Source organism: Oncorhynchus masou, chromosome 33 (assembly GCF_036934945.1).
Source record: "Oncorhynchus masou masou isolate Uvic2021 chromosome 33, UVic_Omas_1.1, whole genome shotgun sequence".
Lineage (NCBI taxonomy): Eukaryota > Metazoa > Chordata > Actinopteri > Salmoniformes > Salmonidae > Oncorhynchus > Oncorhynchus masou.
Window position 1 is genome coordinate 41,946,922 of NC_088244.1, and position 27,096 is coordinate 41,974,017.

The following is a 27,096-nucleotide window of genomic DNA, read 5'->3' on the forward strand; positions in this document are numbered from 1 at the left end:
AAATAGCAACTTTGGCTAATTTGTTAGCAGTTAGCAATGTTTAGCCTGAGGGGTTATACAGGTAGAAGACTAGCAGGAGCAAAGTAGAAACTGTGTTTATTAACTGTGTTGGGAGTTAAGGACTTAGCGTTTGCGCTAACAAAGCTCAGACTGGTTTAAGCAGCCAGGTCGCTCAAGATTTACTGCAAAATTAGACATCAGCAGATGACATCAAAACTGGCCATTAGGGGGCAACAGTGAGCGCTATTACAATCAAGTAGGCTTGGGTTATGTTGGGGCGTTGATGGACAAGGGTTTGGATGTCTGATTCTGCAGTGAGACTGTGAGAGCTTGCTGGGTTTAAGGCGGGTTTCGGTGTTAAATGGAAGCGCCAACGCTTTAAGAAGCACCATTTAATTGGCTTTAAAAGCTTTCCGCCTTAAAATCCCTGACCCTCAGGCAATGGCTCAGAAGAGACACTGTCTTCTGTGAAGTCGGCCCAAATGAAAGTGTGTGTGCGCGCGCGTGTGTGTGTGTGTGTGTGTGTGTGTGTGTGTGTGTGTGTGTGTGTGTGTGTGTGTGTGTGTGTGTGTGTGTGTGTGTGTGTGTGTGCGTGCGTGTGCAATTGAAGCTTTAGGTCTGATATAGGCTACTGTATTAAATCATGTGTAAAATAATCAAAAGTATTATGGTTGTGCATTTAGACACTGTAGGCCAAGGCCAGTGGTTGTAATGGAGATGGGAGAAAGGAGGAGAAGACAGGAGCTCCCGTGTTCCATTCAAGTACCATGGAGAAAGAGAAAATCTCTCTCTCTCTCTCTATCTCTCTCTGTGTCTCTTTCTCTGGGGAGGGGTAGAGAGTGAATCTCCTCATGCCCGGAGAGGAAACATCAAACAGGGGGATCGTTAGTGAACCTCCTCTCTCCGACACCAGGTTTCCTCTCCTCTCCTCAACAAAACCAAACATAAGCCTCCAAGACGCCAACTCTACCACTCCAAGCACACTTTCATGCACAGGCTTGCTTTCTTCCACCTCTCTCTCTTTCTCTCTCTCTCTCTCTCCTTCTCTCACTCTCTCTCTCTCTCTCTCTCTCTCTCTCTCTCTCCTTCTGTCTCTCACTCTCTCACCCTTTATTCATCTCTCTCTCTCTCTCTCTCTCTCTCTCTCCCCTCTTCTCTCTGTCGCTCTGTCTCTCACTCTCTCACCCTTTATTCATCTCTCTCTCTCTCTCTCTCTCTCTCTCTCTCTCTCTCTCTCTCTCTCTCTATCTCTCTCTCTCTCACTCCTTCCCCAAACTGACGCCACAAAGTTGGAAGCACAGAATCGTCTTGAATGTCATTGTATGCTGAAGCATTAAGATTTGCCTTCACTGTAACTAAGGGGCCTAGCCCGAACCATGAACAACAGCCCCAGAGCATTATTCCTCCTCCACCAAACTTTACAGTTGACACTATGCATTCGGACAGGTAGTGTTCTCCTGGCATCCGCCAATCACAGATTTGTCCGTTGGAATGCCAGATGGTGAAGCGTGATTCATCACTCCAGAGAACTTGTTTCCACTGCTCCGGAGTCGAATGGCGGCAAGTTTTACACCACTCCAGTCAATGCTTGGCATTGTACATGGTGATCTTAGGCTTGTGTGTGGCTACTCGACCATGCAAACCCATTTCATGAAGCTCCCGACAAAATGTTCTTGTGCTGACTTTGCTTCCAGACACAATTTGGAACTCGGTAGTGAGTGTTGTAACTGAGGACAGACAAATTTTACTGCGCTACGTGCTTCAGCACTCGCCGGTCCCATTCTGTGAGCTTGTGTGGCCTACCACTTTGCAGCTGAGCTGTTGTTGCTCCTAGACGTTTCCACTTCACAATAACAGCACATACATTTGACCGGGGAAGCTCAGAGCAGGGCAGAAATTTGACTAACTGACTTGTTGGGGCCATGTTAAAAGTCACCTAGCTCTTCAGTAAGGCCATTCTACTGCCAATGTTTGTCTATGGATATTGAATGGCTGTGTGCTTGATTTTACACACCTGTCAGCAATGGGTGTGGCTGAAATAGCCGAATCCACTAATTTGATGGGGAGTCATACTTTTGTGTATATAGTGTGTTTCATCTCCTCTATTCCTGACCTGGGGACTGTGAAGAGACCTCTGATTGAATGTCTTGTGTTGTACCGATGAGTGTTCAATCTGTGTGCCAACTGCTTGAACAGACAGTTCGGTACCTTCAACACCTCGCACAAGACCAATAGTGATGCAGTAAATCTCTCCTCAACTTTAAGCCAGGAGAGATTGTCATGCATGTTCATGATATTCACTCTCCGCGTACATCTAAGTGCAATACGTGCTGCTCTGTTCTGGCCCAACTGCGATCAAGTTGAAACTTCTCAAGGATGATCAATGGAAACAGGATGCACTTGAGCTCAATTTTGAGTCTCATAACAACAGGTCTGAATACTTATGTAAATGTGATATTTCTGTTTGTTTTTTTTATACATTTGCAAACGTTTTGCTTTGTTGTTGTGGGGTATTGTGTGTAGATTGATGAGGGGGAGAAAACAATTGAATACATTACACATAGCAGTTTAGTCTCCTAAACTTGCTCACTTGCCACATTGTTCAATAATAGATCTAGATAAGGTTCAGGGTTGCGCATGTGATTTGTCTCGAAAACAATGCTTTTCGTTTTTGAGATATTTAGCACCAGCCTATTGCTAGTTCTAAACCTGTCTGAATCTCAATGTTAATTAAGGGTGTAATTCATTTAGTTTACTGTGGTATCCGATGTGCATACTGTTGAGGCGTCAGCGTACATAGACACACAGGCTTTATTTTCGGTAGACCTTGCCACATACGTCTCACGTCTGAGCCGTTGAATTGCGACTCCACTTTGTCTCCATACGGACGCTTTGCTTGTTTGATTGTCTTATGGAGGAATAACTACACTGTTTGTATACGGTCATGTTTCCAGTCACCTTGCCATGATTAAATATGGTGGAACGTGCTTTGCTTTTTGCGCGAATGCTGCCATCAATCCACGGTTTCTGGTTAGGGAAGGTTTTAATAGTCACAGTGGGTACAACATCTCCTATACACTTCCTTATAAACTCGCTCACCGAATCAGCGTATACGTCAATGTTATTGTCTGAGGCTACCCAGAACATATCCCAGTCCACCTGATCAAAGTAAGCTTGAAGCATGGAATCCGATTGGTCAGACCAGCATTGGATAGACCTAAGCACAGGCGCTTCCTGTTTTAGTTTCTGCCTATAGGAGGGGAGCAACAAGATGGAGTCATGGTCAGATTTGCCAAAAGGAGGGCGGGGGAGGGCATTGTATGCATCGCGGAAGTTAGAGTAGCAATGGTCGAGTGTGTTACTTGCTCGTGTAGTGCAATCGATATGCTGATAGAATTTAGGTAGCCTTGTTCTCAGATTAGCTTTGTTAAAATCCCCAGCTACAATAAATGCAGCCTCAGGATATAAGGTTTCCAGTTTTCCTAAAGTCCAGTGAAGTTCCTTGATGGCCATCTTGGTATCCGCTTGCGGGGGGATATACACGGCTGTGACAATAAGTGAAGAATTCTAGGTCAGGTGAACAAAATGACTTGAGCTCTTGTCTGTTGTTACAATTACACCATGAGTCGTTAATCATGAAACATACACCCCCGCACTTCTTCTTACCAGAGAGATGTTTGGTCCTGTCGGCACAATGCACTGAAAATCCTGTTGGCTGTACGGACTCTGACAGCATGTCCCCAGCTAGCCATGTCTCTGTGAAACAGAGCATGTGACAATCCTGGATACTCTTTGGAAGCAACTCTTGCCCTAATTTCGTCAACTATGTTAACTAGGGACTGTACATTAGCGAGTAATATACTCAGAAGCGGTGGGTGGTGTGAGCGCATCCGAAGCCTCGCTAGAAGACCGATCCGGCACCCTCTCCTTCGTGTTGTTTTGGGTCGGCCTCTGCAATCAGTTAAAATACTCTGGGAGGTGCAGACAAAGGATCCGCTTTGGGAATGTTGTATTCCTGGTCGTTGTGCTGGTAGGTTGACGTCTCTCTGATATCCAATAGTTCTTCCCGGCTATATGTAATAACACTTAAGATTTTCTGGGCTAACAATGTAACAAATAACACATAAAAAAACTAAATACTGCACAGTTTCCTAAGAACTTGAAGCGAAGTTGCCATCTCTATCGGCGTCATCTTTGTTATCAAAGCTTTTTACAATCATTCTTTAGATTTTCCATAGTATAGTTTCTTCTTCTTTTTGTTTGGTTTAGTTACGTTTTTCTCAATTCACTGTATGTTTGACAGGCTGCTGTGCTGTCAGACTTACAGTATTTGCTATTCCCTTTGCCTCATCCCATACAGCCATACAGTTTTTCAATTCATCATCTATCCATGAGGATTTGGCAGTTTTAACAGTCAGTTTTGTTGATGGGCACAACCGGAAAAAGCAGTTTCATAAGTGCTTCAAGAGAGACCGAGAGAAATGGAAGGAAGCAGTTGCATTTGGCTTGGCCGGCAGTATGAGAGACAGAGACAGAGAGAGAGAGAGAGAGAGAGAGAGAGAGAGAGAGAGAGAGAGAGAGAGAGAGAGAGAAAGTGAGAGGAGCCCTTGAATTGGATTGAGAGAGAGGAAGAGACAGAGAGACAAAAAGAGAGGGCGAGAAAAATGACAAATGGCTTCTTCCTTCCTGCTCGCACCACATGCTTTGCACTCTGCATCCCCACCCACTCTTATTAGGCGGATATTGATTTGAGGTCTGTTTGAGGCCAGGATGGGGGATGGAGTTGGAGAGGGGGGATAGAGGGGGTTGGTGCTATAATTGTACAGTACATGCTCTCCTCTCTGGCAGAGGGGGGTTAATGCGAGACGAGAGAACTCCCCCATGACACCGATTGGAGGAGTGTTCTAACGCACCTGCAGGGTAAATAGAGAGGGAGAGAGAGGTGAAGAAAGAGGAAGAGTGTGTGTTTGTGTTTCAGAGAGAACGTTTCAGAGAGAGGGAGGGAAACACTCAGGGGAGAGAGGCAGAAAAGGAGAGAGAGGCATGACACAATTTGTGATGAAACGAGGACAGAAGGTTGACTTTCTCGTGACTCTGACTGCTCCTCTTTGACTGCGAGGTTTGGAGCATTCATTCTTATAAGTAATAGCACAACCAAAGGCTTTTTTGATGACTGATGAGGGCAAGAGAGAGAAAGAGAGAGGGAGAGAGAGAGAGAGAGAAAGAGAGAGAGAGAGAGAGAGAGGGAGAGAGAGAGAGAGAGAGAGAGAGAGAGAGAGAGGGAGAGAGAGAAAGAAAGAGAGAGAGAGCAAGAGAGAGAGATAGAGAGAGAATGGAAGAAAGAATGTTAGGAATAGTGTGGATGAGAGAGACAGAGCAAGAGAGCCACAGAATTCCCTCTATTCTCACGCACACACACACGCATTCATGCACGAACGCACGCACGCACGCACGCACACACGCACACACACACACACACACACACACACACACACACACACACACACACACACACACACACACACACACACACACACACACACACACACACACACACACACACACACACACACACGTGTGAGTAACCCAGGCAGATCTGTCATCCTCTGGAGCATAAGGCCCCTCTCATCTTTGACAGAACAGGCACACCTTCAGGCGCCCGTGGCTTCTCCCTCTCTGTCCCTTTCTCTCTTTTCTACCCATCTCTCTCTTTCTCTACTCATTCTCTCTCTCTCTCTCTCTCTCTCTCTCCCTCTCTCTCTCTCTCTCTCTCTCTCTCTCTCTCTCTCTCTCTCTCTCTCTAAGCACCAACCATGTATTTTTGTTCACAGATGACCCTCTAGGCAAGAGGAGAGCCTACTCCCCCAACAGCAGCAGCGAGTGCCCGTCAGACAGCAAGAAGTCACGCAGCGTGTCCCCCAAAGGTAAGATTCCACGTGTGTGTATGTGTGCGTGAGTGTGTGATGTTACTGATGTGCTGAAATATGTTATGTTTAACCTGAGAAGTAAATGTAATATAAAGAGGTTTGGTGGACAAAGAGGTATTTGTGAGAAGGATAGAGGAGGGTAGGGATGGAGAGATGGAGGTATAGGAGGAGTGGAGCGTCATTGATTTACAGGAAGGAGAGAAACTGGGTGTGAGCTGGTGTTGAGTGACAGTGTGGGTCAGTGTTACAGGCAGGTTAGCCTCTGTACGCGCACACACATAAACAAATAGACATACGCACACCAGTGAAGGACCCTCAGAGAATTTCATACAAATAAAATAAAACTATGCAAAATAAAATCACGTCACCAAATAATTGATTATAACACACTATTTTGCAAAGATGCACCATGGTGTTACCGGAGGATAGCTAGCTTCCGTCCTCTTCTGGCTACATTGACTTCAATACAAAACCTAGGAGGCTTAAGGTTCCCTTCCATAGACTTACACAGTAATTATGACAACTTCCAGAGGACCTCCTCCAACCTATCAGAGCTCTTGCAGCATGAACTGACATTTTGTCCACCCAATCAAAGAATCAGAGGACTAATCTAGTACTGAAAGCATAAGCTACATCTATCTAGCACCGCAGTGCACAAAATGTGGTTAGTAGTTGACTCATAGAGAGACAATAGTTTAAATGAAGGAGAAGCAAGTGAGAAATACACCTCCGGTTGAACTGCTTACTGACTGTACAATGTGACTGCTTAATGTTACTGCTTGATTGCAGCTGGTTTACTAACGCGTTAGTTATATTAGCTATGTTGACTATGATGTTACTTTAGCTAACATGGTGACAACAATGTTTAACAGTTATGATATGGTTTGGCTTGGAAAGTTTTTTTGTGCCTGGTCACATACAGCTGATGTGCATTGAAGTCCATGAGTGAAAGGAAGAGGTGAGAGGAGGAGAGCGCATAGATGCGAGAAGGAATACAACGTTGGTGCCTATTCTGTTGACAAGCGGAAACAAAACGAGGATAAACTTACCTGAATTTGTCCGATTGAAATTCTCGTTTGCAACTGTTGGACTAATGATTACACCCTATATCAGCTAGATGCAGGCAAGAGTGTGCAAGGCGATATTGAATATCACTGTCTGTCCATGTGTCAGTCTGTCAACTCAAATTTGTCTCTCGACCTGTGTGCACCTATTTGTAAACTTTCATTTAATAGCCCAGGTTGTAGCAACCTCATGATGGTTACAGGGAAAATGTGAGTGTCATGTAGTAGCCTAAACCTATAGATGTTACATTGAACTAGGTGAATGGAATATGAATGAGAGTCATCCAATATCCTGTAATAGAAATAAGGCCGTGTTCATGAAAATAAATCGTCCTTCCTCGTCTTAAACGGCACTGACCGCCACTAGTGCACATCCACACACATACGCATGTGTGCGCACGCACTTGACCCATTCTCGCTTTACCTCTCACAGCCCCTTGCATTCTCCTGTGTTCGGGCCGGTTTATACTTTGTCTATTGACATGTCTGTAGACAATTAGAATGCGACAAGTGTCGCTGGTCAAAACAACCAATCATTTATACTCCGGTGGAATGTCTGTAGACCGGCGCTGATTAACATAAACTAAATTAATTGTTCAACGGATGGGTTTATTGGTGTTAAAATACACCAGTTAGGTTATTTTGGTCCACCAGGCCGCTGATGTCATGCAGCCTGTCGTTTTTGTGTGTACACTTTTTCATAAGGACAACGACAAGTTTGGTGTCAGACGACAACAGAATGTTCATGATGTCACTGCGACAACCGTCTGTAGACATGTCGATAGACCAACGGTAAACCAGCCTTTAGAAAGATATGTACAAACCATCAGGAATGGCAACTTCATTTCCTTACCTCTCTCATCCAGTCACTTCCCTCCCACTCATTTCACCCTTATGTGGAGGGAAACTGGCGTCCCTGCGAGGAGCCGTCATGGCCACCCTGTCTTGTCTCTGGTGTCCTGCCTGGTTTCCTCAGTCACTGATGCATCATACAGCAGGCAAAGTCAAGGGCAGCCCACCCCTATACTGCCCATCTCTAAGGCGACACAAATAACATGCATGCACATACACAAAGACAGCATAGGCCGCACACACACAGAGAGACACCGCACCACACACAGATGAAAGCACACACGCACACAGACAAACACATTTATGTTCGGTCTTCCCTCAGTACTATCCACTCTTGCTGTGCATCTTAGTTAGTCATAACTTTAAAAGGTCATTGTTTCAAACGTAGGAAGGAATAGCAGGAATAGGTGTGAATAGCTTACTGTAGAATAGGTGTGAATAGCTTACCGTAGAATAGGTGTGAATAGCTTACCGTAGAATAGGTGTGAATAGCTTACTGTAGAATAGGAGTGAATAGCTTACCGTAGAATAGGTGTGAATAGCTTACTGTAGAATAGGTGTGAATAGCTTACCATAGAATAGGTGTGAATAGCTTACCGTAGAATAGGTGTGAATAGCTTACCGTAGAATAGGTGTGAATAGCTTACCGTTGAATTGGTGTGAATAGCTTACCGTAGAATAGGTGTGAATAGCTTACCGTAGAATAGGTGTGAATAGCTTACCGTAGAATAGGTGTGAATAGCTTACCGTAGAATAGGTGTGAATAGCTTACTGCAGAATAGGAGTGAATAGCTTACTGTAGAATAGGTGTGAATAGCTTACTGTAGAATAGGTGTGAATAGCTTACTGTAGAATAGGAGTGAATAGCTTACTGCAGAATAGGTGTGAATAGCTTACCGTAGAATAGGTGTGAATAGCTTACTGTAGAATAGGAGTGAATAGCTTAACGTAGAATAGGTGTGAATAGCTTACTGTAGAATAGGAGTGAATAGCTTAACGTAGAATAGGTGTGAATAGCTTACTGTAGAATAGGTGTGAATAGCTTACCGTAGAATAGGTGTGAATAGCTTACTGTAGAATAGGAGTGAATAGCTTAACGTAGAATAGGTGTGAATAGCTTACTGTAGAATAGGTGTGAATAGCTTACCGTAGAATAGGTGTGAATAGCTTACTGTAGAATAGGAGTGAATAGCTTACCATAGAATAGGTGTGAATAGCTTACCGAAGAGAATAGGTATGAATAGCTTACCGTAGAATAGGTGTGAATAGCTTACCGTAGAATAGGTGTGAATAGCTTACCGTAGAATAGGTGTGAATAGCTTACTGCAGAATAGGTGTGAATAGCTTACTGTAGAATAGGTGTGAATAGCTTACCGTAGAATAGGTGTGAATAGCTTACTGTAGAATAGGAGTGAATAGCTTAACGTAGAATAGGTGTGAATAGCTTACTGTAGAATAGGTGTGAATAGCTTACCGTAGAATAGGTGTGAATAGCTTACTGTAGAATAGGAGTGAATAGCTTACCATAGAATAGGTGTGAATAGCTTACCGTAGATTAGGTGTGAATAGCTTACCGTAGAATAGGTGTGAATAGCTTACCATAGAATAGGTGTGAATAGCTTACTATAGAATAGGTGTGAATAGCTTACCGTAGAATAGGTGTGAATAGATGACTGGAGAATAGGTGTGAATAGCTTACCGTAGAATACGTGCTTCTCACCATCTTTTTCTAATTGTGTTATCACGGGGTAGTTTAAATCTGTCCGTGGTGACTTGATGTATACATAATGTTGAGGTGTGTGTGGAGTAGAGTGGTGCTGTGCTGTGCTGTGTTCAGTGACATTTGCCTTGTGCATGACCTCTGACCTGGCTGAGCCTTCACTAGAGCCATAGACATTAGAGTATCCGTTAAAGCCCCGTTCACACTGCAAACCTTAATGCTCCAATCTGTTTTGTTTTTCAAATCCGTTTTGGAATATTGACTTTCCAAACAGCAAGTTACAAGTGGCCAAAACGGATTTGTGTGTGTTCAGACAGCAGTCATTTACTGGCATGGTTACGCTAGTTGTCATGGTAATGAAGGGTGTGTTCCACAGTGGTGTATGCTAATTGGTGTTGGTGCTCATGCTTCCTATCACTCAGAAGTTATGTAGCAAGCTAAGATGACCAATACAATGCCTAATATGGATGTTTCCCAGTTGTTTTGAATGTTCAAAATCATAGTATAAGAACAGCGCCTCTTTCAAAGCGTCAATGGAAAAGTTGATCCAACTTTCAGAACAAGTCTTGTTTGAAAAGGCACAGCAGTCAACTAGCTAGCTGTGTAGCGTTCTAGTGCATTCACTAATTTGTTTGTAAACAATTAACAGGCTAGTTAGCTACCACATGTCAAACTGTCAACAGAGTAGCTCGTAAGCAACAGAGTAGCTAGTAAGCAATATAAGAAATAACATTCTAAAAACCACTTTAGATTTGACCATTCAGACACAGGTCGTATGGCCCGGAATCAGATTTGTATCTGACTTCAAACCACCTACGAAGGTGATTTAAAATGTGGCTTGAAATATCCGATTCCATTTGCTTTTTGGCTGTTCAGACTGCAGGAAAAAGAACAGATTCAGACCAGTTTGAAAAAGTATGAAAATGCATGGACTCTGTAAGTCACTCTGAATAAGAGCATCTGTTAAGTGACTTAAATGTGTTGCTTGCGTGTTTGTGTGTCTTGCAGCAGGAGTGGTTGATTAAATAAGCTGTAGAACACTGCTGGTCTAATGGCTCAGCCCTCTGAGCCTCATCCTCGTGTGTCTGTTCCTTCTGTCTGAGGCACCTCTCCGTAACACTTGATGGGTGAACATAATGACCTAAGCAAATGGAAAAATAGATATGAGATAAAGAGACAGATTGGGAGCTGAAAGAGAGAGAAAGATGGGGGTTTGTTGGCACCCCTTGCAGAGCTTATAAAGAGAGAAATTCAGACAGGCAGAGACAAGTTGACACACACACACACACACACTCACGTCATTACACACAATAATAAAGGCACAAATCAACTTTAACTAAGACAATCATGCAAACACCACACTGCCTATAAGTAGAAACAAATGTGTCTGCAACACACGCGCTCACACACCACATGCACACACACCTGAGGGTCCCTGGGTGGGTGGATTAGTTGGAACTTGGCGGGGGAGACAGAGACAGCGTGCTTATCCTCCCCCTTCCCCCTTTCCCCCTTCCTTCTTTTCTTCCTCCCCTCCTCCCTCCCTTCTCTCCCCTTCTCCCACCCACGCCACTCTTTCTCGCCTGCCTGGGGCCAGGCTCGGGTTTCAATGAGGAGATGGTAAATATAACCCCCTCATCCTCCTCCTCCACCTCCTCTTCCTCCTCCTCCTCCTCCTCAACTGCCAACCACTTCACCCTCCCTCCCTTCTCTCCCCCAAACCTCCCCCTCCTATACCTTTGACTCCCAGTATCAAGTTACTGCTGCCAGAGCTCAGAGAGAGAGAGAGAGGGGGGGGGGAAGAAGGGGAAAGAGAGAGATCATGGGTAGGGAAGGGGGAGACAGGGGATGGGGAGAGGCAGAGAAAGATGGGGGGAGGAAAGAGAGGGAAAGAGAGAGATAATGGGTAGGGAAGGAGGAGGCAGAGAAAGATGGGGGTGAGGAAAGAGAGGAGAGACAATAAGCATCACAGAGAGCGGATATCGCACATCACACATTACAACCAAAGCACAGCGACATCACACCACAGACATACATATGCTCGCACATTTCCACTCAGGAAACAGTTCTGTATTCATACAATATAAGATCAGAGTGACTTCTACATTACCCCCCACAAAGCTCATTATACTATTGTCCATAGTACACCATTCTGAAATAATTGGTAATTGTCTGCCCCATTCTTTTTTGATGGATTATATTTATTTATGAAGAGTTTTTGCTTCAATGAAAGATAGCTTTGGATTGAGCACCCTGTTTTGGTATTATTTAGGTCATGGTGAGTTAATGGTGAGTTAATGAGGATTTTTTGTAATTTTATTTAATGAGGCAAGTCAGTTAAGAACAAATTATTTTTTACCATGACGACCTAACCTGGCCAAAACCTAACCCTGGCAGCGCTGGGCCAATTTTGCACCTCCCTATGGGACTTCCAATCACAGCTGGTTGAGATACAGCCTGGGATTGAACCAGTGTCTGTAGTGACACCTCTGCACTAAGATGCAGTGTCTGAGACCACTGCGCCAATCGGGAGCCTGATTGAGACAGTGGTGAGATAATTATGAGTTATTGAGTTAGTGGTGAGTTAATGGTGACATTCGTGTTGAATTCATGGTGAAATTGTGGTGAGTTAATGGTGAGTGGTGAGTTAGTGGTGAATTAATTAATGAGATAGTGTTATTGGTTAACGATGAGTTCATAGTTATTGTTGAGTTAATGGTGTGCTAACTCTCTTCCTGTCCCCCCCCCACAGAGAACTCCCACACCCCCGTGCTGGAGGGGGGCGGCCACAGTCACATGACCCCGGAGGAGCACTACAGGCGGATTATGTCAGCACTGAACGAGCAGGGCTCCTACGAGGAGCAGCAACAGCGCCTCTACCAGCTGGCCAACAACATGGGTCTTCCCAGCCATGGTGAGACTAGTGTGTGTGTTTGTGTGCTTGTGTGTGTCCACCTAGACACGCGCACACGTGTGTGTAGGTGGATGCTGTCCTAGTCAGGGTCTAGTCGTGAAGCCTAACCTCCTAAACATTCGCTCGTTATATCAGAACTTCAGGATTCAGTCACCTAACTACACACACCTCATTTAGGCCTGTCACACACCAGAGCTATACACACACCTGACCCTACTCAACCACTGCTGATGGTAACCCCAGGGTTGTGGCCTTTTCTCCTGTGGCATCTGTTTGTGCGTATGCCACCATGCCAGTGTAAATCTCCAGCATGGAGACTGCTGTCATTTCTATTTGGGGTGCCAGCCCACCCAATGTCAAAATGTAACTGTGGGTGATTTGTGACCGATGCTGTGCTCGGTCACAACAACACTCCTAGCCGGCACACACGGATGCCGCTATCGATCCACTGCTCACTCACTGGCTGTCAGCCAACGCTGTAAATCTCCCAATACCATGTGTGTCCTTTTTCTTAGGGTTCTTTTTCTTTCTTCAGAAATGTACATCCGTTAACTTATGGTAAAACTGGGTTGGAACTGGAAAGATCGAATATGAAAATGAGGCGGACAGTAAAACATGTGGCAGGGTGTATTTCCGTTTCGCCACCACTTTCAACTTGCGGGGCCTCAATTGTTTTCCTTCCTTCTGCTTTTAAAAGAATGTAACATTAATTGCGGCCAGGATTTACGACTCCCTTTGCGGTAGCATAAATCGAATCCATTTCACATCTCAAACGTAGTTTGAGCTACTTTTATTTTTATTTGATTAGTAATGATTTTTAATTACAAGCTGCAAATCTAAGGGGCGAAGCCTATAAAGGCTTTAATGCCCCCCCCCCCTGCATCTGAGAAGAATTAGGCTGAAGTGCAATGCATTTTGGGAGTTCAATGGCCCAGGGTGCCATATTCTCCCCGTTTCCTTTCCCAGAAGGCACTCTGTTTTTAATACAGACACTATGGCGCAATGCAGACATGGGGATGCTCTCTCTCTCTCTCTTTTCTGTCCACATTCCTTTTTATCTACAGTTTATTTATGCCCTTCGAGGTGTAAAATAAATAAATAAGGTTAGGGGTTAGGAGTTAGGTAGAGAGAGAGAGAGAGAGAGAGAGAGAGAGAGAGGACGTTTTAAGGAGAGTGAGAATGGGAAGAGATGAGTGAAAGAGGTGGAATTGCCTTTCTTTAGAGCAAGACAAGTAAAAAACAACAGGATGCATGCTGATGATTAATTTATGATGTGTGTGCCTTTTGGCAGTAATATCCAGGAAATAATAAACACATACTTGTGCCATTTAAAACACACACACACAGGCGTGTCTACTGTTACCCCTAAGCACATGATAAGACATCACCGGCCAAGGCATTGCCAACCCATCCAAGCCTCCCAAGTCTTTGGTGTTTCTGATATTTATCCTGGATGCTGCACCTGCTGGGTGCCTTCATCAATCCACAAGCCTGCTTTCCCCCAAGTTAGGCAGAAAAAACATACTTTGAAACTTTAACTTTCAGCTTCAACACTGAAAAGAATTGATGCTGTATAGCCATTGTTTAGCTGGAATGGAACATTCGTATCCTGTATATTATATATATTCTGTATATATGTGGTTGTCTCATGAATGCGGTTATTTTAAGTCGCTCTGGATAAAAGCATCTGCTAAATGACTAAAATGTGTAATGTAAATGTTTTACAAACAGATCTCATATCACTGGACACATTTTTTTTTGTTGTTAAATATTGATATCACAAATGTATAATTTGTACAGTTCTTTCTAAGCTGACTGTAAAACTTAGCAGTACTACATATTTATTTGAGAGGGAGTTGGATATATAGCATTTTGCCACCCCCCCCCAAAAAAAATGTCTCTCTCTGAAATGAACCATCAAGTGACAGATTTTAAACAAATACATGTCATGACTAGATAGTGAAAAAACACACAAATCTATTTCCTAATATCTTTAAACAATAAAAGCTCATTTACCAACGTTTCTGAAAACTGATATATAGTGTTTTGGAACAAAAATTGAACAAAAATATTGAACAAAAATATAAATGCAACATGCAACAATTTTTAATGGTTTTACTGAGTTACAGTTCATATCAGGAAATCAGTCAATTGAAATAAATTCATTTAGACCCTCATGTATGGATTTCACATGATGGCGAAGTGGTGCAGCAATGGGTGGGCCTGGGAGGGTATTGGCCCACCCACTTGGGAGCAAGGCCCAGCCAATCAGAATTTGTTTTTACCCACAAAAGGGCTTTATTACTGACAGAAATACTCCTCAGTTTCAACAGCTTTCCGGGTGGCTGGTCTTAGACGATGCTGCAGGTGAAGAAGCCGGATGTGGAGGTCCTGGGCTGGCATGGTTACACGTGGTCTGCTGTTGTGAGGCCGATTGAAAGTACTGCCAAATTCTCTAAAATGACGTTGGGGGTGGCTTATGGTAGAGAAATTAACTGAAAATTATTTGGCAACAGCTCTGGTGGCCATTCCTGCAGTCAGCATGCCAATTGCAGACATCTGTGGCATTGTGTTGTGTGACAAAAATGCACATTTTAGAGTGGACTTTTATTGTCCTCAGCACAAGGTGCACCTGTGTAATGATAATGCTGTTTAATCAGCTTCTTAATATGCTACACCTGTCAGATGGCTGCATTATCTTGGCGAAGGAGAAATGTTCACTAACAGGGATATAAACACATTTGTACACAACATTTGTGTCACAGTTTTCTTCTGGTGAAAGAGAGGCGGACCAAAATGCAGCGTAGTTAGTTTTGTACATCTTTAATAAAGATGAAAGTACAACAATCTACAAAACAAGAAATGTGACAAAATCAAAACAGTCCTATCTGGTGCCACAAAGACAGGAACAATCACCCACAAGAGACCTAAAGAATATGGCTGCCGAAATATGGTTCCCAATCAGAGACAACGATAAACACCTGCCTCTGATTGAGAACCACTCTCGGCAACCATAGACTTAACCAGAGTACTACTCTAACCACAATCCCATTCCTACAAACAACCCCAGACAAAACAAACCACATAAATCCCCATGTCACACCCTGGCCTCACCAAAATACTAACGAAAACACAGAATACTAAGGCCAGGGCGTGACAATTTGAGAGAAATAAACTTTTTGTGAGTATGGAACATTTCTGGAATCTTTTATTTCAACTCATGAAACATGGGACCAACACTTTACATGTTGCGTTTGTATTTTGTTCAGTGTAAATTGTACTATTGTTTAATTATTTTTCTGAGTAGGCTACACCATGTGTCTGACCCTACAGCACCTATATCAGTCCAAACGTCCTCTTCTCTTTTCCTCTGTTTGTAATTCTCTATTAAGCAGAAGATTGGTTGTAGTTCTACCTTTTTTTCTCTCACTTCATCGAGCAGGGAATCCCAAATCCCAACTGCACCGCCTCTCAACAACCCCCCTTCCTGTCCTCTTTCTGTCTGTCGCTCTCTCCTCTGAGGGGATGGGGTGGAGGTGTGACAGAGGGATGGCCCTGTTTGTTCCTGGAGAGGTTGATCCTGAATCGCTCCAGTGAGATCCCCCTTGACATTGACCTGAGCTCCGGTGGGCCCTTGTGACTCTCCTCTCCCACTCTCTCACACACCTCCCTCTCCCCCCCCTTCCCTCTTTCACACACCTCCCTCTCTAAGCACAGGGGTTGCTTTTATATTCTCTCTTTTTTTTCCACTCTCCTTTTGTTTTCTCTCTCTCCGACTCTCCATTTCGCCTTGGTCCCTGCAGAGCATCCTTTCATGTGTTTGAAGTGGAGTGTACGAAAAATGAAAGTGTGTGTGTGAAGGGGGTGAGAAGTAGCAGAATGTGGGTGTGTGAAGGGGGCGAGAAGTAGCAGAATGTGTGTCAGGTGTTGTTTCGGGAGGCTCTCGTTGGACCTGACGGGGGGGGGGGGGTGCTCCCCCTCCGCTTTTCTCTCTCTCTGTTATGATGAAAGGAGTGAAAAGAAAGGGAAGAGGGGTTGGTGGAGGTCAACATGGAAGAGGAGGAGGGCTTTGTTTTGTCTCCTGTACTTCTGTCCATTGCTCCCCTAGCGGGGCTGCACTGTCTACCATCTAGTCATGAAGATCGGCATGGTAGGAACACGTCTTGAAATGCCCATAGTTAAAAGCCTGGGAGAAAATACTTCATCCGGCTCTTGTTTTTCCATATAACATCTACTTGTTTATACCATTGGCTTTGGAAATAGATTTGCATCCCAAATGGAACCCTATTCCCTATGTAGTGCACTTCCTGAGTTACTTCTTTTCAAAAGGAGCATTATGTACGGTGCCATTTGGAATGCATATGATTCAGTATACCTGCCGGTCCCCAATCCATCATGAGCCTGGCTGGGCCGTATCAAGGGAATAACGGGAATAATTGAACATTCTCCCTTGGTGGAAAGCCCAGTTTAATAACGGGTGGGATTTCTGCATAATTCTGAGAAGAGATGCGAGGAGATAAGGAGGACAAAAGAGGGATTAGCAGTGGGACCTCCCAAAACAACTGTTTGTGTGTGTGTGTGTGTGTGTGTGTGTGTGTGTGTGTGTGTGTGTGTGTGTGTGTGTGTGCGTGTGTATAAGTGTGTGCGTGTGTATAAGTGTGTGTGTGTGTGTGTGTGTGTGTGTGCGTGTGTGTGTGCGTGTGTATAAGTGTGTGTGTGTGTGTGTGTGTGTGTACGTGTGTGTGTACGTGTGTGTGTGTGTGGGGGGAGGGGGAGTGGTCTGGCTCTCCATTTCTGTACCCCCTTCTCCCCTCTTCCCCTCTCGGTCCATTGTGTAGTTGTGGTGGGCTGCTTCCCCCTTGGAGGCCACAGCCCCAGATGACCCTTCTTTAGCCTACATGAAAGAGAATAATGGAGAGCGAGAGAGACACACCACCGACTACACTTACCTTGGTCTGACTATAAGTTCATCTGGGCGGTTTGACATAAAGTCTCTAACAGATAAAGCTATTTTGCAAATAGAAAGACTCTAATCCACCAATTAGAATGTGGCTTATATTATTTGACTTTGTCATAACTCCAATCCTTCTACATGGCAGTGAAATATGGGGCCTCCTTAACAATTTAAAATGTACATCATGGGATAAAAGCCCCAATTTTATACATGGAATTTTGTACAAAATATTCTCAGTGTGCACAGAAATGCCCCAAACCTAGCCTGTAGGGCAGGACTTGGGACATTGCCCCTAGCACTCCAAATTGAGAAAAGAGACACCAAATGATGGACTCACCTAACACACCGTGATACAGAATATTATCATCACAAGGCTTTGTTATGGAAACACCACAACACAGAGAGTGACCCTTTAGAGCAACTAGCCCAGAAGCATCAGCTAAATTCAATTATACGACCACAAATAACAACATTCTAACAAATAGAAATCTGCAACCAAAATACACACACTAATTATTGGCAAACAAAACTCAATTAAATCACAAACTTCAATGTTACCACGTTCTAAATAGAGATTTCAAAAAGGAAGACATTACAATGTATAGACTCAGTGACCATAGCCTGGAAATAGAGAGGACGTCATAGAAAAACAAAGAAGGTCAGAGAAGAAAGACGATGTCAGCACTGTGGGTGAAGTACAGAGGGAGCAGCACTTCCTGCTCCACTGCTCAAAATATCACTCAATCAGAGGTACTTATTTCCTGAAATGTGAAGAAAGAATTCCAGGATTTGTTGTGGAGAAAATCTGCATTTTGATAGGATAAAACGTAGATAGTAGATCTTGCTGCAGATGATGTCCTGGCCTGTCATAATATAAGAGAGACACCATTTCCCACCATGTCTTACAAGAGCCCTTGTATATTCCCTTTTTTAATTGTTCATGTTTCATGTCTTTTTGTGTATCATTATACATGTATAATTGTTTATGTTGATATACACACTATTATTGTTGCTCAAACATATTGGTAATTTATGTAGTACAACATATACATTGCTTTGGCAACAGTGGCAACCACCCGTTCATGCCAATAAAACATATATTGAATTGAAGAGAGAGAGAGAGAGAGAGAGAGAGAGAGAGAGAGAGAGAGAGAGAGAGAGAGAGAGAGAGATGGAGAAGGGAGGGGTGATTCTGCCCACTTTTATAAACCTACCCTTTGCCACAGAAAAAGAGGGGTGGGATTGAGAGAGAGAGAGAGGCTTTTGCTCCAGCCCTACACAATCACGTCTTATTCAGATAATCAAGGGTTTAAGGAACAGCCGATTTGTAGAATTTGGTGTAGGGCCAGGATTCAATCCTATTGCCTGTTGTTGACAATGCGGCTTTTAAAGGTAATGTTCCCACATTCACAGAGATTGCATTCACTAACCACTGCAGATGGTGGCTCAATCAGAAATGACCTTACCTTTAAAAGGGTGCATTGTCAGCAGTGCTCCACAGATTGTATCCCATCCTAGGTCTCTATGTGAGAGTCCAGGCAGTGTAAGTAGGGACTGGGTGACCATTGTCAACCTGAGGAACTCATATAGGTGAAGTCTCTGTCCTCAACCCCCAACCTTTGGTGAAGTCAAATCAAATCAAATGTTATTGGTCACATACACGTGGCTAGCAGATGTTATTGTGAGTGTAGCAAAATACTTTTACTTATAGTTCCGACAGTGCAGCAATATCTAACAAGTATTATCTAAAACTCCACAACAATACCTAATACACACAAATCGTAAGTAAGAAATGGAATAAGATTTCATAAATATAAATATATGGATGAGCAATGTCAGCGTGGCATAGACTAAGATGCAATAGATAGTATAGAATACAGTATATACTGTACATATAAGATGAGTAATGCAAGATGTGTAAACATTATTCAAGTTGCATTATTAAAGTGACAAGTGTTCCATTTATTAAAGTGGTCAATGATTTAAAGTCTGTATGTAGGCAGCAGCCTCTCTGTGCTAGTGATGGTTGTTTAACAGTCTGATGGCCTTGAGATGGAAGCTGTTTTTCACTCTCTCTGTCCCAGCTTTGATGCACCTGTACTGACCTCGCCTTCTGGGTGATAGTGGGGTGAACAGGCAGTGACTCGGGTGGTTGTTGTCCTTGATCTTTTTGGCCTTCCTGTGACATCGGGTGCTGTAGATGTCCTGAAGGGCAGGTAGTTTGTCCCTGGTGATGCGTTGTGTAGACCTCACTACCTTCTGGAGAGCCTGGTGGTTGTGGGCGGCGCTATTGCCGTACCAGGTGGTGATACAGCATGACAGGATGCTCTCAATTGTGCATCTGTAAAAGTTTGTGAGGGTTTTAGATGACAAGCCAAATTTCTTTAGCCTCCTGAGGTTGAAGAGGCACTGTTGCGCTTTGGGGTGAACAGGGAGTACAGGAGGGGCTGAGCACACACCCTTGTTGGGCCCCAGTGTTGAGGATCAACTAAGTGGAGATGTTGTTTCCTACCTTTATCACCTGGGGGCGGCCCGTCAGGAAGTCCTGGACCCAATTGCACAGGGCGGGTTTGAGACCCAGGGCCCTGCGCTTAATGATGAATGCTGAGCTATAGTCAATGAGCTGTAGTCAATGAACAACATTCTTACATAGGTATTCCTCTTGTCCAGACGGGACAGGGCAGTGTGCAGGGTGATGGCAATTGGATCTTTTGGGGCGGTAAGCAAATTGAAGTGGGTCTAGGGTGACAGGTAAGGTGGAGGTGATATGATCCTTGAATAGTTTCTCAAAGCACTTCATGATGACAGAGGTGAGTGCTACAGGGCGATAGTCATTAAGGTCAGTTACCTTTGCCTTCTTGGGTACAGGAACAATGGTGGCCATCTTGAAGCATGTGGTGACAGCAGACTGGGATAGGGAGAGATTGAATATGTCCGTAAACACACCAGCCAGCTGGTCTGCGCATGCTCTGAGGACGTAGCTAGGGATGCCGTGTGTGTGTGTGTGCGTGCCCCAGGGCTCCAGTTTCCTAGGATCCCTCCCTTATCCCCCCCCCCCACATACACACACACAAACACACCCTGTCTGCCGCCAGTTGAGTCCCCAGCGGCCCAGCAGAAGCAAACAGATCGATACACCAAAGCTGGGCCACATTAATATCTGTCGCTCCACCCCCGACCCCAGCACCAGCTCAACGACCCAGTACACACACATACACACGCATGCGTACACACACACACACACACACACACATACACACTCGGTAAGAGGGGTACATGCTCTACACATGACAGTGGCAGAAATGGCCCCTGGCTCCCACAGGATCTGTCTAATTTTAAAGGGGGGGATTGAGGAGGTAGAGATGGAAGAGAGAGAGAGAGAGAGAGAAAGAGAGAGATAGAGGGAAAGACAGAGAGAGAGGGAAAGACAGAGAGAGAGGGAAAGACAGAGAGAGAGTGAGAAAGACAGAGGGAAAGAGAGAGAGAGAGAGAGAGAGAGAGAGAGAGAGAGAGAGGGAAAGACAGAGAGAGAGGGAAAGACAGAGAGAGAGGGAAAGACAGAGAGAGAGTGAGAAAGACAGAGGAAAGAGAGAGAGTGAGAGAGAGAGAGAGAGAGAGAGAGAGAGAGAGGGGAGGGAAAGACAGAGAGAGGGAAAGGTGAGAGGAGGTAGAGATGGGAGAGAGAGAGAGAGAGAGAGAGAGAGAGAGAGAGAGAGAGAGAGAGAGGGTGAGAGGAGGTAGAGATGGGAGAGAGAGAGAGAGAGAGAGAGAGAGAGAGAGAAGGGTGAGAGGGGGTAGAGATGGGAGAGAGAGAGAGACAGAGAGAGAGAGAGAGAGAGAGAGTGAGAAAGACAGAGGGAAAGAGAGAGAGTGAGAGAGAGAGAGAGAGAGAGAGAGAGAGAGAGAGAGAGAGAGAGAGAGAGAGAGAGGGAAAGACAGAGAGAGGGAAAGGTGAGAGGAGGTAGAGATGGGAGAGAGAGAGAGAGAGAAGGGTGAGAGGAGGTAGAGATGGGAGAGAGAGAGAGAGAGAGAGAAGGGTGAGAGGGGGTAGAGATGGGAGAGAGAGAGACAGAGAGAGAGAGAGAGAGAGAGAGAGAGAGGGAGGGGAAAAACAGAGAGAGGGAATGATGGAGAGAGAGGAAAGGTGAGAGGAGGTAGAGATGAGAGAGAGAGAGAGAGAGAGAGAGAGAGAGAGAAAGACAGAGAGAGAGGGAAAGGTGAGGGGAGGTAGAGATGGGAGAGAGAGAGATAGAGAGAGAGAGAGAGAGAGAGAGAGAGAGAGAGAGAGAGAGAGAGAGAGAGAGAGAAGGGTGAGAGGAGGTAGAGATGGGAGAGAGAGAGACAGAGCGGGAAAGACAGAGAGAGAGAGAGAGGAAAGAGAGAGAGAGGGAAAGGTGAGAGGAGGTAGAGATGGGAGAGAGAGAGAGAGAGAGAGAGAGAGAGAGAGAGGGGAAGAACAGAGAGAGGGAAAGAGAGAGAGAGAGGGATAGGTGAGAGGAGGTAGAGATGGGAGAGAGAGAGAGAGAGAGAGAGAGAGAGAGAGAGAGAGAGAGAGAGAGAGAGAGAGAGAGAGAGAGAGAGAGCAGGGTGAGAGGAGGTAGAGATGGGAGAGAGAGAGAGCGAGAGAGAGAGAGCGGGAGAGCTGGAGAGAGAGAGAGAGAGAGAGAGAGAGAGAGAGAAGGGTGAGAGGAGGTAGAGATGGGAGAGAGAGAGCGAGAGAGAGGTGGATTTTTTTCTTTAACCTCTCTGGGACCGTTCAGGATGTGAGCGTCCCACCTCTCAACAGCCAGTGAACCTGCAGAGCGCCAAATTCAACAGAAATCAGAAATCTCATCATTAAAATTACAAGTAAGAGTGTTTCCAATGAGTGTGCCACTATTTCGGTATTGAGTGTGTCTCTTCATTGTGTGTGTGCTCTGTGCTTGTTTATGTGCAGACCTGTGCGTTTGTTTCCTGAGTGTCAGGATTATGATTGGCAGCTGGCCATAAAGTCCTGCAGTTATATGGAGTGAGCGTCTGGGTTACAAATGGCACCCTATTCCCGGGCACTACTTTTGACCAGAGCACATAGGGAATAGGGAACAGGGTGCCATTTGAGTGTGAATAGTGCTGAGAAGTCGACTTAGCATGGTTTTTAGGCGATAACAACTTAGGTAAGCACATATATTCTACTTATATCACAAAAGCTTGCACTTTTCTATTCTACTGTTCCACTCCCGTTGAGGCTAAACCCAAAATACTCTCCATTTATTTAGATAGAAATGGGGAAAACCACTTTCAGGATGAGATATAAGCTGTAGGATGTTGGTGCTGGTGTGTGATTTTCTATTTCCCTTGAGTTGAACAAGTTATGTAGAGTATCACACAGTGGAACTAGTGGATTCTAAACTCTCCCTCTCTGTAGATCTGCTGCGGGTGCGCCAGGAGGCCCTGGCAGCAGTGAGGAACACGGGGGGTATGGAAGCCCACCTCCCCTCAGCAGGCAGCTCGTCAAGCCAGAGACGCAAGCAGGGCCTGCCCCAGCACCGAGACGCCCACTACTCCGAGAGGTAGGCCTGGCTAGCGTACACAGGGATTCAGACACGCTGATGCAAATAGATACAAACACACTGCAAGCCAACCTCATGGTCTCACTGGAAGCATCACCACTGCCCTGCAAACACAGGCAAGCACCATGCGCTACCAACTGAGCCACACAGGACCACATAAAGCCTTCATCCTCTTGTTATACATACTGCACAGGACCACATAAAGCCTTCATCCTCTTGTTATACATACTGCACGAGCCCCTGTGTGTGTGTGTGTGTGTGTGTGTGTGTGTGCGTGTGCGTGTGTAACAAAAAAAGCTGAATTGTACACCAAAGAGAGGGATACATACTGCACAGGACCACATAAAGCCTTCATCCTCTTGTTATACATACTGCACGAGCCCCTGTGTGTGTGTGTGTGTGTGTGTGTGTGTGTGTGTGTGTGTGTGTGTGTGTGTGTGTGTGTGTGTGTGTGTGTGTGTGTGTGTGTGTGTGTGTGTGCGTGTGCGTGTGTAACAAAAAAAAGCTGAATTGTACACCAAAGAGAGGGATACATACTGCACAGGACCACATAAAGCCTTCATCCTCTTGTTATACATACTGCACGAGCCCCTGTGTGTGTGTGTGTGTGTGTGTGTATGTGTGTGTGTGTGTGTGTGTGTGTGTGTGTGTGTGTGTGTGTGTGTGTGTGTGCGTGTGCGTGTGCGTGTGTAACAAAAAAAGCTGAATTGTACACCAAAGAGAGGGATACATACTGCACAGGACCACATAAAGCCTTCATCCTCTTGTTATACATACTGCACGAGCCCCTGTGTGTGTGTGTGTGTGTGTGTGTGTGTGTGTGTGTGTGTGTGTGTGTGTGTGTGTGTGTGTGTGTGTGTGTGTGTGTGTGTGTGTGTGTGTGTGTGTGTGTGTGTGTGTGTGTGTGTGTGTGTGTGTGTGTGCGTGTGCGTGTGTAACAAAAAAAGCTGAATTGTACACCAAAGGGAGGGAATCACAAAATAAAGGAAATTGGGAAAAGAGGGAGTAGGAACAAAATAACATTTAGTCAAAAGGTAGTTTGCATTACCACTGCTGCATCCCTCTCTTTCATCCCCCTCTATCCCCCTCTCCCTCTATCCTCCTCTCCCTCTATCCTCCTCTCCCTCTATCCTCCTCTCCCTCTATCCTCCTCTCCCTCTATCCTCCTCTCCCTCTATCCTCCTCTCCCTCTATCCTCCTCTCCCTCTATCCCCCTCTCCCTCTATCCCCCTCTCCCTCTATCCCCCTCTCCCTCTATCCTCCTCTCCCTCTATCCTCCTCTCCCTCTATCCTCCTCTCCCTCTATCCCCCTCTCCTTCTATCCCCCTCTCCCTCTATCCTCCTCTCCCTCTATCCCCCTCTCCCTCTATCCCCCTCTCCCTCTATCCCCCTCTCCCTCTATCCTCCTCTCCCTCTATCCTTCTCTCCCTCTTTCCTCCTCTCCCTCTATCCTCCTCTCCCTCTATCCCCCTCTCCCTCTATCCCCCTCTCCCTCTAGCCTCCTCTCCCTCTATCCCCCTCTCCCTATATCCCCCTCTCCCTCTATCCCCCTCTCCCTCTAGCCTCCTCTCCCTCTATCCCCCTCTCCCTCTATCCTCCTCTCCCTCTATCCCCCTCTCCCTCTATCCTCCTCTCCCTCTATCCTCCTCTCCCTCTATCCTCCTCTCCCTCTATCCCCCTCTCCCTCTATCCTCCTCTCCCTCTATCCCCCTCTCCCTCTAGCCTCCTCTCCCTCTATCCCCCTCTCCCTCTATCCCCCTCTCCCTCTAGCCTCCTCTCCCTCTATCCCCCTCTCCCTCTAGCCTCCTCTCCCTCTATCCTCCTCTTCCTCTATCCTCCTCTCCCTCTATCCTCCTCTCCCTCTATCCTCCTCTCCCTCTATCCTCCTCTCCCTCTATCCTCCTCTCCCTCTATCCTCCTCTCCCTCTATCCTCCTCTCCCTCTATCCCCCTCTCCCTCTATCCTCCTCTCCCTCTATCCTCCTCTCCCTCTATCCTCCTCTCCCTCTAGCCTCCTCTCCCTCTATCCCCCTCTCCCTCTATCCTCCTCTCCCTCTATCCTCCTCTCCCTCTATCCTCCTCTCCCTCTATCCTCCTCTCCCTCTAGCCTCCTCTCCCTCTACCCCCCTCTCCCTCTATCCTCCTCTCCCTCTATTCTCCTCTCCCTCTATCTTCCTCTCCCTCTATCCTCCTCTGCCTCTATCCTCCTCTCCCTCTATCCCCCTCTCCCTCTACCCCCCTCTCCCTCTATCCTCCTCTCCCTCTATCCCCCTCTCCCTCTATCCTCCTCTCCCTCTATCCTCCTCCCCCTCTATCCTCCTCTCCCTCTATCCTCCTCTCCCTCTATTCTCCTCTCCCTCTATCTTCCTCTCCCTCTATCCTCCTCTGCCTCTATCCTCCTCTCCCCCTATCCTCCTCTCCCTCTATCCCCTCTCCCTCCATCCTTCTCTCCCTCTATCCGCTCTCCCTCTAGCCTCCTCTCCCTCTATCCCCCTCTCCTTCTATCCCGCTCTCCCTCTATTCTCCTCTCCCTCTTCCCCCTCTCCCTCTATCCCCCTCTCCTTCTATCTTCCTCTCCCTCTATCCCCCTCTCCCTCTATCCTCCTCTCCCTCTATCCCCCTCTCCTTCTATCTTCCTCTCCCTCTATCCCCCTCTCCCTCTATCCTCCTCTCCCTCTATCCCCCTCTCCTTCTATCCCGCTCTCCCTCTATCCTCCTCTCCTTCTTCCCCCTCTCCCTCTATCCCCCTCTCCTTCTATCTTCCTCTCCCTCTATCCCCCTCTCCCTCTATCCTCCTCTCCCTCTATCCTCCTCTCCCTCTATCCTCCTCTCCCTCTATCCTCCTCTCCCTCTATCCTCCTCTCCTTCTATCCCCCTCTCCTTCTATCCCCCTCTCCTTCTATCCCCCTCTCCCTCTATTCTCCTCTCCTTCCCCTGCACTTGTATCTGATGTTAGTATTTTACTGTACAGTATACAGTGTTGTATACACTTATATCTGATGTTAGTATTTTACTGTACAGTCAGTATACAGTGTGGTATACACTTGTATCTGATGTTAGTATTTTACCGTACAGTATACAGTGTTGTATACACTTGTATCTGATGTTAGTATTTTACCGTACAGTATACAGTGTTTGTGTGTGTGTCTGCATGTACGTTTGTCTGTGTGAATACGGCTGAACTAGGGCCCCACCAAATCTCACAGCTGCAACCATCTACCCTCCCTCTTACCATCTACCCTCTCCTGTCTCCTTTCCTCCTCTCCTCCTGGCGCTGGCCGCTGTGCCTCCCAAACAAAGCCAGGGCAGTGGGAGTGGGCAAGTAATTGCTTGTGGATTATTTCTGTGGCGCGGGGAGAGGCGGGCGATCGATAATGGGCCGGCGGGGCGGCAGCAGGCGGGTTGAGGGGAAGTGTGTGTGTGTTTGGGGGGTGGGGGGGGGGAGTTAAGCAGGAAGCGTAGTGGCCCAGGGAGGGTGTGTGTGTGCGTAGGTGGGGGATGTACATGTTCCATTTCCAAGCCTGGCGTCCTATGTGTGTGTTTGTATTTGTGTATATAATGTGTGTGCGTTTATTTATGTTTGTATATTGAGTGCATATGTGTGTGTGTTTGTGCGTGTGCGCGCGCGCGGTGTGTGTGTGTGTGTGTGTGTGTGTGTGTGTGTGTGTGTGTGTGTGTGTGTGTGTGTGTGTGTGTGTGTGTGTGTGTGTGTGAAGCCCAGCAGTGCATGGAGCTGTGGTCAGTGAGCCGCGGTGGTTCTCTGCCTGCATAGAGAGTAATTAGCCACACAGGACGGGGGGATGTTAACTAGCCATGTGCACACTCCTCTACCTCCATACATCATCCATTCATCCACCCTCAGCTATCTCATCCCTCCAACCCTCCATCAATCCTTCTCTCTTCCTTCCTCCCTCTCTATCTCTCTCTCTCTCTCCCGCCATTCATTCAACCCTCTTCCTCCATCCATTACTCTCTCTTTCCTCCTTCTCTCTTCCTCTCTGCCTCCCTCCCTCTCTCTCTCCCACCATTCATTCAACCCTCTTCCTCCATCCATTACTCTCTTTCCTCTGTATCTCTTACTCTCTGCCTCCCTCCCTCTCTCTCCTTATCTTCCTTA

The 27,096-nt window shown here is 46.0% G+C and overlaps 1 protein-coding gene across 3 annotated transcripts in view; it reads left to right on the forward strand.

Moving 5' to 3' along the window:
• LOC135528573 (sterile alpha motif domain-containing protein 11-like) overlaps window positions 1-27,096 on the forward strand; it is a 102,462-nt gene that overhangs the window by 50,830 nt on the left and 24,536 nt on the right. For all 3 annotated transcript variants that reach the window (XM_064957746.1, XM_064957749.1, XM_064957747.1), the window contains exons 5-7: window positions 5,832-5,924; window positions 12,316-12,477; window positions 22,836-22,980. In XM_064957746.1, coding sequence (XP_064813818.1) covers window positions 5,832-5,924; window positions 12,316-12,477; window positions 22,836-22,980 — 400 coding nt within the window. The remainder of the gene's footprint in view (window positions 1-5,831; window positions 5,925-12,315; window positions 12,478-22,835; window positions 22,981-27,096) is intronic.